The sequence below is a fragment of the Arctopsyche grandis genome, chromosome 9 (genome assembly GCF_051622035.1).
Source record: "Arctopsyche grandis isolate Sample6627 chromosome 9, ASM5162203v2, whole genome shotgun sequence".
Classification (NCBI taxonomy): Eukaryota; Metazoa; Arthropoda; class Insecta; order Trichoptera; family Hydropsychidae; genus Arctopsyche; species Arctopsyche grandis.
Window position 1 is genome coordinate 16,262,519 of NC_135363.1, and position 16,615 is coordinate 16,279,133.

General features: G+C 34.4%; 2 protein-coding genes across 3 annotated transcripts in view; one reads left to right on the forward strand and one right to left on the reverse strand.

Moving 5' to 3' along the window:
• Positions 1-16,615, forward strand: part of Npl4 (nuclear protein localization 4) — a 30,920-nt gene that overhangs the window by 4,925 nt on the left and 9,380 nt on the right. The window lies entirely within an intron of this gene.
• Positions 9,568-13,601, reverse strand: LOC143917179 (uncharacterized). Its single transcript, XM_077438607.1, has one exon. The coding sequence runs from the start codon at positions 11,586-11,588 to the stop codon at positions 9,606-9,608; it is 1,983 nt and encodes a 660-aa protein (XP_077294733.1). The 5' UTR covers positions 11,589-13,601; the 3' UTR covers positions 9,568-9,605.

Consider the following 16,615-nt stretch of genomic DNA (forward strand, 5'->3'; position numbering starts at 1 on the left):
ATGTAGTTTTTTATACCTTAGAACCATTCAGTATGTTTATGATGTAAGTCACAAAAATATATTTAAATATTTTAATTATACGTATGTATATAAAAATTATGGTTCCTCGGAGGGCAGTTTCTAAGATGTTAGATATCTGTATATCGAATGTCACATAATATCTCGTGACTTAACATGGATTGAGGCTTTCGCGATAACTCCAACATCTACCAGGCCCAATTTTTGAGTTGTCGCACAAGTCATCGTATAGTGACTAAAGTGTCTTTCTGTAACGTAAGCCAGGCGACTTTAGGCCTTTTTGATTACCATTGGATCAGTGAACTCTGGTAAACGTATGTTTGTGTTTAAAATCGAGGACGCGACAATTGGTGCAAGTCCAAAAGATTCAACGGCAAAATGTACCCGAAAATTAGTGCACTGACAAAATGTACCCGCGACAAAATGTTCACGCGACAAAATGTCCACGGAAATAATGTTCAAGCGATAAAATGTTCAAAAATCCTAGATTTTCCTATTTTAATGGAAAAAGTAACTTTTTATTGTATTATATTTATCTATCGCGGATTTCACTGAATCAGTTTGAATGTCAGGGCTTCTCAACCGTCTCCAAAATTTTCTTTATTTCAAATGAATAATTTACTTTTTATCGTATACATCGCGGGCGTTATTAAATTAGTATAAATGACAGGTGTTCTCAACCGTATCGAATATTTACTTATTTAAATTGAAAAAAAAAACTTTCATTGAATTAGTTTAACACCCTCACAGAGGTGCGAAGAGACACCTCTGTGAGGGACAGTACATATATGTAAGTTAATTATAAATTATTATTATTTACCTGTCATTTATACTAATTTAATAACGCCCGCGATGTATACGATAAAAAGTAAATTATTCATTTGAAATAAAGAAAATTTTGGAGACGGTTGAGAAGCCCTGATATATAAACTAATTCAATGTAATCTGCAGTTCATACGCTTAGAAAGTTTTTTTTTTCAATTTAAATAAGTAAATATTGGATACGGCTAAGAACCCCTAACATTTAAACTAATTCAATGACATCTTAAAATGATATTCAATGAGTCACAATGACATTCGCTTAAAATGTAATTGTTCAATTTTAATAAGAATATGTTGGTGCGGTTGAGAACACCTGTAATTTATACTAATTTAATATCATCCGCGATCTATACGATAAAAAGTACCATATACATCGATAAATATAATACAATAAAAAGTTACTTTTTCCATTAAAATAGGAAAATTTAGGATTTTTGAACATTATTTCCGTGGACATTTTGTCGTGTGAACATTTTGTCGCGGGTACATTTTGTCAGTGCACTAATTTTCGGGTACATTTTGTCGTTGAACCTTTTGGACTTGCACCAATTGTCGTGTAACCGTTTAAAATCAGGTCTGCCTAGCCGCCATCACGACAGCTAACATTCATTCAAAATTATCAAATTTAAATTTAACCGATATTTATTTGAATCAGTATTATTTTGCTGTAAAAATCAATTTAATTGTTATCAGGTATCATTTCAGTACATTTCCAGTCAGTAATGTATGGACATATTGTCAAATATAAACAGCATAGACCGGCAACTGCCTGAAACAGCAGTACCAAAAGTATTCTTTAGTACATTATATTTGGACACAGTCATATGTATATACCGTAATGTGTATGTGACGTAGACGTAACAGCAGTAGCCGACAAAATCCATTCATATTATACAGAAGTACACGTACATATGTTACCGTAACGTATCAAGCAAAATTGTTTTTCTTTTTGCCACCATGGAAATATTCACGTTCGACGTGACGTCATAGTGGTAAGTGCACGCGTACTAATGAAAGTGTGCATGTGCATATAAATATTTTCGGAAACGTCATATTGCGAATATATTGACTCGATGATACGGCGCAAGCAATATAGGCCACATCGTCGCCCTCTATAAGGTATACATATATGAGCCGATCTTACCTTGCACCCGGCCAAAACTTGTCTGAACGTGCACTGCTGTATAGTATGAATATAAGTAGTCTTTTCCGTGCACTGCTGTGCCGTACTGTTCCCTTGCAGTGCTGGATAGTATGAATATACTGTAAAATAAAATTGAGACGCTTTCAATTTCCTATAAATTAATCATTACAAATTTATTCTTCATGTTCGTATTTAATAATATACATCAGTACATATGTATATAGGTGCAATGTATTCTTAATTATCTGGGCTAGTGATGGAAAGGAAGGCGTGGATAATTGAAAAACAAAAATCATCAATTTTTATTTTGTTTAACGCTAATGTTAAAATACGTTAACATATGTATTTACATATTTACATATTTCTAATGAAGGCACGAGGCTGACACATTTTATATGTATTGATTTTTGTGTTTTTTATGAATCTTTCTTTTCGAATTTTCTAAATAGCTAAATTGTCATATTGTGACTAATGTAATTGATAATTTTATCTACACTTATGTATTGAAATTCTGGATCACTTGATTGTTGTAGCACAACAATCAAGTGATCCAGATAAAAAGGTAAAATTAAAGGTAAAAATATCTTCCACGGTAGAATGAATGTTATCAACTAAGGTTGAATTACTTCATATACATACATATATAGCAACCAGTATTGTCATTTTCGTTAGCATAGGTTATAAAAAGACCAGCACAGCACGTTGTCGTCGTTTCATTAATGAAATAACTCATTTGGTCCATGATTCGAATTAAAAGTGGGACTCATATATGGAAAGTATGTATACTGTATATGTACGTAAGTTTCAATTGATTGTAAAGGATTATTTGAAATTTAAAAAATAAAACGCAATTTATTGAAGAAAGAAATATATTTCGAATCAGGTATAATATAATATTTCTTATATAACCATCAATTTTATTTACGTTTAATCACATTCATTCATTGAAATGGATACTCCCACATCGAGTTACTTTTCTTTGCAATGCGTAATCCATAAATAATAATTACATTCAATTAAAATACAGCATTATACACATTATTTATGTATCGATGGAGTGCCTGGCAAAGAAAAGATGTTCAAGATTATGAAATTTTATACACACAGATTTAAATATTGAAGGAAAGGTGGACGTAGAAAAAAAAACAAAAATAATAATTACAAATAAATATGTCGCATAAACTTTTGGCTACGTTTAAATGGTTTTTTTTCGAAAACGTTATCAGGTACCTTAGACATGCGTTTTTTTTTATTATATTTTTTGTGAGGACAGTTTTCAGTCAACAATTTTATTTTTATATACATTCGTATTTCTGCGTTTTACATTAATTATATATATATATATATATATATATATATATATATATATATATATATATATATTATATAAGCATCATCTTCAGCGGAATTTTTATCACATTTTTATCATACGGTTGTGATGTGTCATAGTATGTACATCGAATAATTCATATATTTTTACAGCAAGATAATTTCTCTTTCTGATTCACCAAATAAAGACGAATATCGATATCTTGTCGGACTAGATTCTACATATGTTGCTAAATAATATACAAACATCCCTGTATATTGAACATGTATGCACGTGTGTGTGTACACATTTGGGTTCATCGCACATTGATTCGCAGAATGGCATTTGTAACAATGTAATATAAATGCAAAAATGCAATAGTTGCACATTTCTATGCTCAGATTATGTGTAATATTATAGTAGTTGGCGATTAGCTAAATTTAAATTGTAGAATGCAAATATTTTCTTTTGTATTTTTCGTTCGTCACAGTATGTACAGAAAGTTACTTTGGTTTCCAACTACGAAATGGTATCGCAATGTGCGTTGTAATTTAACCTTAATTTGTAGGCATTAAATATATATATATATATATATATATATATATATATATATATATATATATATATATATATATATATATATATAGCACAAAATCGAAAATAAATTGAAGTACTTTGGATATTCGGGTTTAATACGTTACGTTTTTAAATATGAATAAAGTAGCATTTTTGTCATCTAAATAACTTGAATGATAAATTAAATTTTCGGATATTTTCATTTATCTATATTACACAGAAAGACTTAGCATTAGTCAACACTCCAATATTTTTGTAAATTACATATCTTATATTGTCTCAAGAATTCAAATAACCTTTTTTGACTGACTGTCATTGTTTTAAGATAAATATTGATGGTGTACAAATGTAAATTTATCTGTGTGACTGCTTATTATTTTGCCAACTTATCATTATATGGGATGGTTATTGAAATTTTGATCTTCATTGTATCCATATTAAAATGAAACAAAGGTTTTTATTTATCTTGGCTACTATATATGAGTGTTGTGATTTATATGTACGTTTTTTTTTCCATGAATATTATAATTTAGAAAAATCATTCTACTTTGGAACTAAAAATATTTTGTAAATAAAATAATAAAAATGTTATAAATTTTAAATAAAAAAAGCAAAAAAATAATTCGTCATTAATAACCGCATACGGGTTAAAAATACATTTTTTTACATTTATACTTAAAGGGTCCCATATTTTTTAATATTTATTTTCAGAGAAGTCATAGTTTTCTTTTGATTTGAAACTTGATAAGTCATATATTCAAACATCAATACATATTCATCAAATTTACGAATTATAATATATTTAAAGAACAATAATGTGTAGTATTTTAACAAATTAAATACTTTCTAAATTTGTTATTTGAAAAATGAACAAATACATATATTATATATGATACAATATTGAATTTTATAAGGGTGAACATAGGAGAGTAGGAGTACATATATGTATTTTAAATACTTTTTAATATATTGTGTATTGTAAGTTTGTTTTTTTATAACTGCAATATTTTGTTTATTAATTACATTCTTTAATTTTTTTATCGAAGAGTTGTAATGAAACATCAATGGAAATTGTTTTGATAAATCATTTAAAACATTTTTTCTATGCAGGTATTCCATCAATTCATTAAACATATATATATTTTTTTTTTACTAACTATATTTTTCGTACATTAAATACGTATATATTTTTTTTATTATTTCTTCTTTTTTTTTTGAAAGCGACTAGTAGCTAACGTAGGCTGTACAAGTAAGGCACAAACAAAGGATGGTCTGAAAAACCTTTTTATTAACAAAATTTCCAAGTTGCTATTGCAACGAGTTATCTTTTAATTTTTTAAAAAGACAAACAAACTTTGAAAAGTGTGCCGTGTTAAGATGTTGTGTTTGTGGCCAATTTCTTCGGATTACAGATCAATAATAATTAAAGAAGTTTATAATCATAGATTAATTTGAAAGCCGAAAATCAGATTTGATTTACGATTTACAATAATTACAATAAGTATTTCACACAAAGCATAACTCTCCATTATTTTAATATTAAACCTAACAACATTTATAGACGGTTTTACCAGCAGCACTTTAAATCTGTCTTCTGGGGAACTTCAATAAAAACAAAAAAAATCGATTGAAGCAATTGAAATCATTATTGGGTAGTAATTTTAAAATACTTCCCTATATACAAAACTCGATGTAAAGTACCCTCAGTATAAACAATAAAATTCGTAATATTCATAGAAACATTTTTTTTTTAAATTTCAATACAAATAATTCATATTCGATTTTTATAGCAAAAATGTGAGGCGTTAAAAATCTTATACATATTTATATATATTAAAAATGATTAATTTTGAATACAACTTAAATTATACATTTGAAATACAGTACAGTCTAACTGATTATTGATATAAGAAACACATTTTCGAACGTCGATTAATCCAAAATTATGCAGACATATAATTTATATGTATGATTCCATGTTATGTATTTAATTTTCGTAAATAATTAATAATTCAAAGCAAACTTTCTTGAATATTTTTTTAACTGAGTGTATTTAATTGCCAATTCAAGATGTGTTGTATTTTTTAATAATTTTCACATGATTTTTGTTCAAAAATTTGTTCAATTTTAATCAGTGCAAATTTTGAATATATTTTCTTTTCATAAATTTCAAATCACAAATACTTTTTCAAAACTAAACATGTTGATAGTGTATGCTTAAAGTATTTGATACGTATTATTCTTACCCTTCAGTTATTTTAATTTTACTATTCTTTCATGTATTTTTCTCTATGAGGAAAATATGTATTGTTTTTACCGGCAACACAATTCTACATTCAGAAATGTTGCGTGTATATTATTTAGCTTTTTTTGTCGATATGCACTTTGGATAAGTGATGGTGGCAATTCATAAAAACAAAGTATCCAATAAAATAATTGATTTATTACGAAATTTCATACGAAAATCAAACTTTCATAATTAGAAATAAAATGCTTAAATAATAATATTACACGTGTAATGGACAACAAACAGTTTCTCCAAAAACTTATTTGCTTGCTAGATATGTAAGCAAGAAAAATACATATTTATTGAACTAAAAAAAACAACATTTTCAGTAATATAAATTATAACAATTTAACAATCGTCAAAACATAATATACTATTGCACTTGAAATGAAAAGTGTATACATGAGAAGAAAAAAAATGCATTTGATACTTGATTCCACTTGTTTAAGTTCTGCTGGTTAAGACTAAAAAATTATTCGTTTAACATAGTGTATATATGTTAAAAATCTTTGTAGTAACATAATTACTTATCTTTTTGTAACATTTATCGAGCAATAACATTTAGAAGAGTTTCTCTAAAAATAGCTTATATCTTTTACTATATCATATTTTTGTAGGTTTTCATATTTTTTCACAAAACACCAAATAAACGCTAACACATTTGCAACATACTTTTGTTAAACATGTACCCTTAACTTTAAATATAACTCAAATGATATTTTAGCAGAGGAGTCGAAACGGGGGAGGAGAGTTGGGGGTGGGGGAGGGTGTTTAAATTACTCGTCTATATATAATATATTGGATTAGTCTATCTAATAAAATATCCATCGGGAAGTGTCCAGCCAACCTGCGGCTCTAAAACAGTCTGTGTTTGCCATTAAACCTAACCGGCCGGCGACTACCTCATAGGTTCGTCAAGCTCGCCGGCCCGTGAGTTAACTTTGTATACTCGACCATGGTAACTATCAAATTGCAATTTTGAATAAAATTCGTTCTCGCTAACATCAAATAATTTGCTTTATTTACACACATTGCATAATGCATTTATCACACGTAATCACATGATACAAAATGACAAATAAAACTCTATGATTCATAACAAAACATCAACATTTTTCAACAAATATACATACACGTCTTGACGGCGGAGAAAATACGCTTAAAACATTTCAAAAATTTCTCAGCACTGGCATGTCATTTCCAATATATTAACTTTCACAATTTTTCATAAGGTTATAATTTTTATTTATTTGATGATATATTAATTAGACATATTTGGGTATATGTATGTGCGTACCTCATACATATACATTCGTGTGTATGTACCCTCGCAAAATGGTAAACTCGGCAATGGAAAAAATGATTTAAAAAAAAAAAAAAAAACCATAGAGAACTTAAACATATAAGTACTAAACTACAAAACCTCTTATAAATATGCACAATAATTAAGTTTAGGTATGATAATGTCTATATTTCCTTCCTTAAGACTTTGGTAGTTAATTATAACAAAGATGAATAAAACTTGCAAAACAAAATAGTCCGTGATTAAAAAGAACTTTATTAGTCCGCGGATAAAAACAATATATATTTCATTATATTATAATATAGATAATAACGTACAGTAAAATAGCGACTCACCGAAGCGTACAAACTTTCGTTTAACTTCCATCACCATCATCATCATCATCACGATTGCGTTGTACTTATTCTATGCGTTTTCCGTAGTTACTGCTAAATCGAATGTTGCGAGACGATGCATTCTATTGACACGTGTCATTTACCTAAAAATCGCATAAAAACCCTAATTCTCGTTTTACATACACTGGCTGAAATACCGTTGTATGTTTGTCGCTTACGAACCCCGATCTCTCGTAGATTTGACTATAAAAATACACATAATTTACAAAAAACACGGATCTACCCATAATATGTATACAGATATATGTACGTGAATTCATAAATCTCTGCGAGATTGGAAATTTATCATTTGCACTTTCACATTTGTCGGCGTTTGTGAACGATGAAGAATAACTCATTCATATATTTTTTTATCATTAAAATATATAGAATTCATATAATTCTGTGGTTATTTCGAAAATATACTACTATATATAGGTAGATAGATATATATATATATATATATATATATATATATATATATATATATATATATAATAATAATATTATAAACATCGATTTTTTTTAAACATACTTTTTCGATTTGTATTCTCAAAATATAGTTTTAACATTGATAAAAGTCGCTCCTCGTAATCGGTAAATAGTAAAGTATTAATTTGTTAACATTTACAATAACGTATGTAAGTATATATTTAGTGATTGTTTCTCAAGGTGCTGGTTGGTGTGTGTGTGTGTGTATATATCTTTGTGTATTTGTGTGAATGTATATTTGTGTGTAAAAGTGCTACAGAGGTCAGCTTTAAAAGACGACTCACTCGCTACGTAACTAACGTAGTTAAATCATAAGTTAAAGTTAAAAACAGAATGCGCTTATTTATTGACGAGTAGTTATATATCCCAGGTACGACATGCACTATTAACACCGATTATTACTTCTTGGCCCATCATCACTAGAAAATATAAGTATAATATATATATATATATATGTATTCGGTTATCGTACGCTTTTGAGTGACGTGACGTGTAGGCCCCATGACATATTCGTTTCGTGGATCATCGAGTAGAAGCCAACCGTCAAAATGCTTATGTGTATATATATTTATCGACTTAATCGTTTACTCTATATTTGAATTACTTAATCTCTGGCCACGCCAGTTACGTTGACTTTTGTCTGTTTCTCGTGCGCTCTCTAATCCCTATTTCCCTGTGATCCGGTCGTCTGGCTCAAATTTCTTATTGATAGACATCCGCGTGTTTCAAACACTTGGATATTTTTGATTAAAAAATTAAGTGATCAAATTATGCTATGTATTTTTGCTACAATCAACCGCGATCAAACTTGTGAATTTTCAGTGCCACGAGCCGTCAGACAAATACTAAAAAACGATTATTACATTTTATATATATATATATATAAGTATATGCTAATTCTTTTGTAGCTCGTTAACCCTATGACACGAAGCTTACGATAAAACATTAAATTTCCAAAATATATGTATTTTATAAACTATTAAAAACTTCCCACTGTGCAAACAGAATTTCTTCGTCGCCACCGCGGCAACGCCTCTCAGTCCAAAGATGTCCGTTCGATTGAAAACTATTTTGATCAAACGACAAAAAGAAATTTGGTCCTATTTTGATCAAACGACGAAGGAATTTGAGAAACATTTTCTTTTATATATGTTTACCGATCCACAAATAATTTTTTTTTTTTAAATATATATTTAATTCAAAACTACGTAATATATATATATATATTTTTTTTTTAAAACACCTAGACGGAGAAAGGTAACGATTTGATACTCGGGCGATTAATTAAGTTTACCACAACTGGCGATCAGAATGTTGCTTTGGGGTTTCCCGGCGCTGTCCCCCGTTTGACTTATGCGGTCTACCAATTCCAGACCCTCGACTACGAACGCGAATATACCTGTGAATCCGCGCATCTCGCGCAGTATGATTCTGAACTGAGACCCCACTAATCCTAAATTATCGTGTCGCTTTTGACTTCTGCGCATTCCGACGCTGCCTCGGGTCGCGAGGATCTTTGTGTCGTCCGGCATAAAGAAACTCTCTTCGAATATCGAACGTCCGCCGCGGCCGTTGTTCAATTCGAAGTCGCCCGTTATAATGCTTTCGTTCTCCCAACATTGGAATATGTTGCAACCTTTGTAACCGATGCCTAGTTCTCCCGTCGAGAGGACGCTAAAGTTTTTGGCCATCTTCGGGGCGACGTCGCTGCGCACCTCTATCAGAATGCGACCGAACGGGGCGCCGTTGATTTCAATGTTAAAGTAAAATACGGGGTATACGTGCGACGGGGGGTTTCGAATCAGGGTCGGTTGAGGGGAATGGTGCATCATCGTCGGCGGGAGGAGACCGGTCGGCACCAGACCCCCCTGCGGAGAGATGAGACTACCTTGAGGCGTGGGCAACAAGTTGGGCAGATTCATCGACAGATTGTCGCCCGGAAAACTCATATTGCTCTTGCTCAAGTTGGGCGAGTTCAAGGATCCTCCGCTGTTCTCTCCCAACGACAATTTCGAGAGGTTCAAATTGGGGAGCGCGTTGCTTTGGTGATCGCCGTAATTATTAACGCTATTCTTCGACAAATTGTTATCGGATAAACTGTGAGAGCTATTTTTATTCGTATTTGGCATGACGAGAGGTACGTAAGCGGCCGGAGCGTTCGGCGGTTGTACGATACCGGGATAATCCATATTACCGTTCTGGCCGTGCAGATACGAGTGCGAATTTCCCTGCTGCTGCTGCTGCTGTTGTTGTTGCTGCTGCTGCTGCTTGAAGAGGAAGTGCCTCGAGTAGAGCTGCGACATGCAGTAGTTGGCCAGGAACAGGATGGGGTTGTGGTACCGGCTGTCGTTCTGCACGGTGACCTCTCCCGAGTGGATTCCGGCGAGCGCCTGCTTCAACAGGTCGAAGTCGAACACGACCGTCGAGTTTTTGATGAGATCGTCGAGTTTACACTGCAGAAACATCTCGTGATACTTGTGCTGAAGGCGCTCTTTATCGTGCGCCAGAGAAGCCAGCAGGGCGTGGATCTCCTGCGGCGTTTGAGAATCGGTGCTGCCGTAGGACTGGTGAGCTTTGTGCAGACAGTCTCGAGCCTCGGCCAGTTCGTAGCCGGGCATATTGTTGACCAAGTCGGTCTCCACTTGGGTCTTCAGCGTGGTGCAAGCGTCGAGGATCTTCAAGAGGAAGTCGCGCTGTTTGCCGACCAACAGTTGGATGTCTTGCAGCATCTTCTGCATGTTGGAGAGCTCCTGCTGGAAGTCCTGTCGGAGCAGGTGTCTAGCATCGGCCTGGGGCTTGACGGCGTGCGCCTGGTGGTCGGGGTGCGCGGCGCAAGCCCGGCAGATGGGAGCGGCACATGAGTGACACCATAGGGAATGGGGCATGGCGTGGGCCGCGCACGTCTCCTGGGGCTTCTTCTTGTCGACGTGGTGTTGCTGGGCCTGGTGTTGGGTGTGGGACGAGTTGCGGCCGATGGGGGGTGGGGGCAGGGCTCCGAGGCGCTGCGCCAGGGCTAGAACGGGAGTGTAGGTGGGCAGGGCTTCGGTCCTCAGGTCGGGCACTTCGGTGCGCTTCCAGCAGTGGAGGCAGTGCACCGCCTGGTCGTGGCCCTTGAGCAGGACGCGGTTGACGCACTTGAGGCAGAAGTGGTGCTTGCAGGCGAGCACCTTGGGCTGCTGGTCGGCGTCGTTGAAGGGCAGCTTGCAGAGGGAGCAGAGCGTGAGGTCCTCGATGTCGGCGAGCGGCGAGCCGGCGCCCGCCATCTGGTCAGGCTGGGGGCGGCCCTGGCCCCGGTCCCGGCCCCGGACCAAGCGCCGCCCGCATCACGCCGCCCTCATCGCGCCCCTCGTGCGCCGCTGCTGCTGCTGCTGCTGCTGCTGCCGCTGCCGCTGCGACCCACGGCTCGCGTCTGCGTCTGCGTCCCTGGCCCTGGACTACCTTCGCTCCCGTTTCCGCTCCGCTCCCGCTCCCGCTCCCCTCCCCGCAACAGGCGCTCGCAACCTTCGACCGCCGCCACGTAAACACGCGACGCGCGCGCCACTCGCTCGACACTCGGCAGGCGCTCCACACTCGCCGCACTCTGCGCCTCGCCTCACCGCGCCTCTCCTCTCCTCCACTCGCCCCCTCCACCTCTGCCCGTCCCTCTCCCCACACCCACACCCGCACGCACACTCGCGCCGACCCCCCCCCCCTTACCCCCTCCCCTCCCCTCCGCAGATCAATATGTCGGACGCCGCGCGCCGCACTACCGTTTCCTATTTATTTCGAAGCGACACGCACTTGTCCGCGTCCGAGCTGGCCCGAGCCTCGACCGTTCGGTCGCTCGCTCGCTTCGCCCGATGATTTTTTATTTGCTTTTTTCTTCACTTTGTTCTTTCTTTCTGTATTTTTTTTTTACTAGTTTTTACTTTTCGATGCAATGTTGACGGTGCGTCGCGCGCGAGCGCTGTGTGACGTCACGTCCGTGTTGTCGCGTGAACTTTCCGCTTCGAGTTGGAATCTTATCGGATTCTTTTTACAAGGTTTTTTTTTGTTGTTGGTTTTTAACTGCAGACTAGGGACTAGGGTTTGCAATACCGGTATTGCCGAAAACGGGATTCCGGTATTTTAGCCAATTTTCAGATACCGAAATACCGGTTTTCAAAAGACAAAATATCGGTATTTTGGTATTGAAACTTAGGCAAATTTGAATGTAAATATAATTGATTTCAATTATGCACGAAGATCCCATCAGGATTGTTGTTTTATTGTTTTTTTTTTTTTAATTTTTAAATTTTTCTCACCTATGTATATGCGAAAATTTTTAAAATAAAATCTAATAATTATTTTTTGTTATCAATTTTGAAATCAACAAAACTAAATTTTCCTAACGAAATAAATAAAAATAAGAACGATTCCATCATTGATGGACCGGCCCTTTTAAGTTCATATTTTAATTGATAGAATCAATAAATCTAAGGTATTTGTAAAAATTGAAATTATATGCTTATGATCTATTTCTCCCCCTTTAAATTCTCTTGAATATTGATAATTTAACGGGAGCCTGGAATTTAGGTTGATTTAAATAAAAAAAATTCCTCCTACCGCGGATCATACTGCTCGGCCACTCCTTGGATTATGACATAATTTTTTTTTAACGTTGTAAAATGATATATGTAAATATATTTTTTATACTAAATTTATTATGAAACTGATGTTAAATTATTCCACAAGTATCACCATTGCCCGTTTTTTTTTTCAATACTGGTTTTGATATATACAATACCGGTTTTAGTATTTATATTGCCGGTATTGCAAACGACCCTACTTGCGACGTTTCGCACTTACAACCGAAAAAATTACCGGGTTCAATCCAGGGACCTCATTTAGGGGGGGGGGGGGGGCAAATTTGCCCCCCCTAAATTTAGGAATAGTGTGAATTTAGAAAATAGTCCGAATTTAATGATTAATGAAATACTATGGATCTATGAATGCTACGTTTATTCCTTATGTTACTTTTGGGTAGCTTAGTGGCCAAAATAAGTATATTTTGTTTTTTGAATGTCATGCCATCCTACACGCTATGTCACAAATATCTGAATTTGATTTATGTACAATATGTAAAAATATATGTACAAGTTTAAATCCATAGATATCTGTATGGATTAATTAATTGTTAATTGCGTGTTCTTCAGCCTCTTGAAGTATAGCGACTTATGTAATAAAAAATGCTACAATGTTTGTAATCTAGGAAGGCGCAGTGGGGTTTACCTGTAAGCCTATCTGGTATATATCTATTATGTAAAAATAAAAATAAATAAATAAAATAAATTACTCTTAAGATTTTTAAACGCTAAATCATGGGCTGCTGTTACCACACTGTCCTTTGGAAGAAGTTAAATGGCGCATATTTTCGAGAAATTAGTAAATATGCACATTTTGATATTTGATTTGAAATATGCACAATATTCCCACAAGAAGATAACGCACAACTGTTATTCAGAATTGCTTATATGAGAATCCTGCAAACTGAAAACCAATAAAAAAAACCATGGGAAAATCCGTAATTGGCAAGAATTTTGATGAAAATGCTCTTCGTACAAAAAAAAATTATTCCAAGTTTCTTTGTTTTGATTCAAAAATTGATTGATATTTCGGACTATTGATTCGAAAATCTATTTTGATTTGACGGTACGTAATGCGATAGTGTGATATGATGTCACATAATGTTTCGAATGTGATTTGGAGTTTTATTGAACTTTGAATTTTTAGGATTTTGAAACTTCTATTAGATTTTTCAAAATTCTTTTTTTTATAAAAAAGATCGTGCAAGAGGGTAAAAAGTTAAATTTGATGTTTTAAAATATCGGTAAATGGTCTTCTATATATTTTCAGTTAATTAATTAAAAATAGTCGAGAAGACGGTGGACACTTCTAAGATTGTTATGTTATTGTGGTAAATGTGACCGAAAACGATATACAGTACACAATTTTCATATTTACAGAAATTAGATATTTTCATCAAAATAAAAGTATTTATTTAAAAATATTTTTGTATTATATTTGACAATTTTTCTTCAACGTTCAATATTAGAATTACACTACAAATTTTCATACTAAATCCTACAATTGAATATCGAATTTCTATTAAAGTCTTTATTAAATTTATATTTAAATCCCTAACAAGAATTTAGTAGAAAATTATGCACAGAAAAAAAAAACACTGAAAAGTTTTTTTTTATATGATTTCGTTTTATCGCCTCCCCAAAACGACAACCCACAATTATAGAATCGCCAAATATGTACGTAACGCGATTTATCACGCTGTCTTTATTTGCGTGACCTTTTAACGCTTTAGGTTTTTAATTGCAAACTTTTTTAAATACTAAAATTTGTTATGAAAATATTCTATTTTCTGTAATTTGTACGAAAATGCTTTGTTTCTGAGCTACATACATACATATGGTTCATTTCTTTTTAAATTTCCGTCATCTTATACATGTATGTACAAACGTGTGTAGTCAGGGCCGCCGAGAGAAATCCCGGACCCTGGGAAAAATAATTCCGGGCCCTATGACAAACTTAAAAATAATCTCAATGATTTTTTAATATGCTAAACATGGGTCTACCTCACGGGCCCGAATGTGAAACGCCCGAAAATGCAAATATCGGAAGGCAAAGATCGAAAATCGGAAGATCTTAAGTCGACAGATAAAAAAAAATGGTGCATGGTAAACGGTACATGCTCACGTACATACTCACTTAATTTACGCGAGCAGGATACAACAGGAACAAGAGGAACAGGCTTTTCCTCCCGTATTCAGCGCGCGCACATTAATACGGCTGAAAATTTATATTTGTATTCTTTATGTACTAACTTAGAGCTGCTAACTTTTTGGTCAGAATTCGTAATCCGGAAGTAGTATTTTTTTAAAACAATATTTCATTGTTTTATTTTGACCTTTTTTATTTTGACCCATTTTCTTGATATTTAATGTGTATAATACTGATAGTGATTTTAAGTATTAAAAAAATTTGAACAAAATCCGACAACCGGAAAAAGAACTTTTGTCTTGTGCAAGTTTCCATACATTTGCGCTCAATTTGTATCGCTGTCATAGTTATTAGTATTTCATAATCTGTCTGTACGGTTCAATATCGAATTTTGTGTTGTAACTTTCTTATATTCTTCAAATACATAGATAAAGTCATGGGTTGGTCACACCCGAATTTTTTTAAATAATTGAAGAAGATAGTATGATATAACAGGTACGATTTCACATGGATACAAATAATGCGTGGTTCGAAAAATAATAAAAATTTAACATTAAATAAAGGGTAGCATTTATCGGCCCGGTAAAAAAGCCCTATTTCCAGACAAATTAGGTATTTATCACAACATTATATGCGAATATATCACGACATTATCGCCCTGCAAATAAAAAGAATGTCCCTGTCTAAAATAGCTCGCACGACAGATTTGATGTTCGCCCAGTAAATCAAACGTCAAATGGGTTGCCAGTAACAGAAATAAAATTTAACAAAAATAAATACCGACCCTAACAACATAATCTTAAATTTATAGGGCCAACCCTAACTTAACCTAACCTAACCTAACCTAATCCTAATAAGAGTTGGCTGCTAAGATATTACGATGTGTTTGGATGGATATTACGATGTGTGGACCATGAGGAGAGTGGGAATGGACAGGAGCGGGGTGACGCCCAACTATCAAAAATTATAATTTCACTGATAGGGACCAGTGAAAATGTAATTGGATATGATTTCACTGAACTATACCCAGTGAAAATGTAACTGGTTATGATTTCATTAAACGTCAAATTTTATTTTTGTTAATGGCAACCCGTTTGACGTATGATTTGCCGGGCGAACGCCAATTCTGTCGTGTGATCTATTTTAGAGATGTTATTTGACATTAAATGTCGTTTTGGATTACATTGAATGACACTTATCGTGTAATTTATTTTACAGCCGTGCCAAAAATATTATCCCATAAATAAACACATTTATTTTATGTAGAATAATATAAAATATCAATATCGGTCAGTCGAACGTCCCTTCAAGTAGTTCGGGCCCTGGAACTTTGCCCCGGATTCCCCCCTCCCTCCTCTCGTCAGCCCTGTGTTGTAATGAGTAAAGAGCGGACCAACTTTGCGCCGTTTATTGTTCATTGTTCGTCGTGATTTGTTCATTTTTATGATGAATCTTTTTTTATGCTCTCTAGCTTTGTAGTTTGCCCTGTTTCCTGGAAAATTGACCCAAAACGCCCTGTTTCCTGGAACAATGAACA

What these genes read in the sequence shown, in the direction of transcription:
- LOC143917179 (XM_077438607.1), bottom strand. Translation starts at nt 11,588, where the DNA reads ATGGCGGGCGCCGGCTCGCCGCTCGCCGACATCGAGGACCTCACGCTC.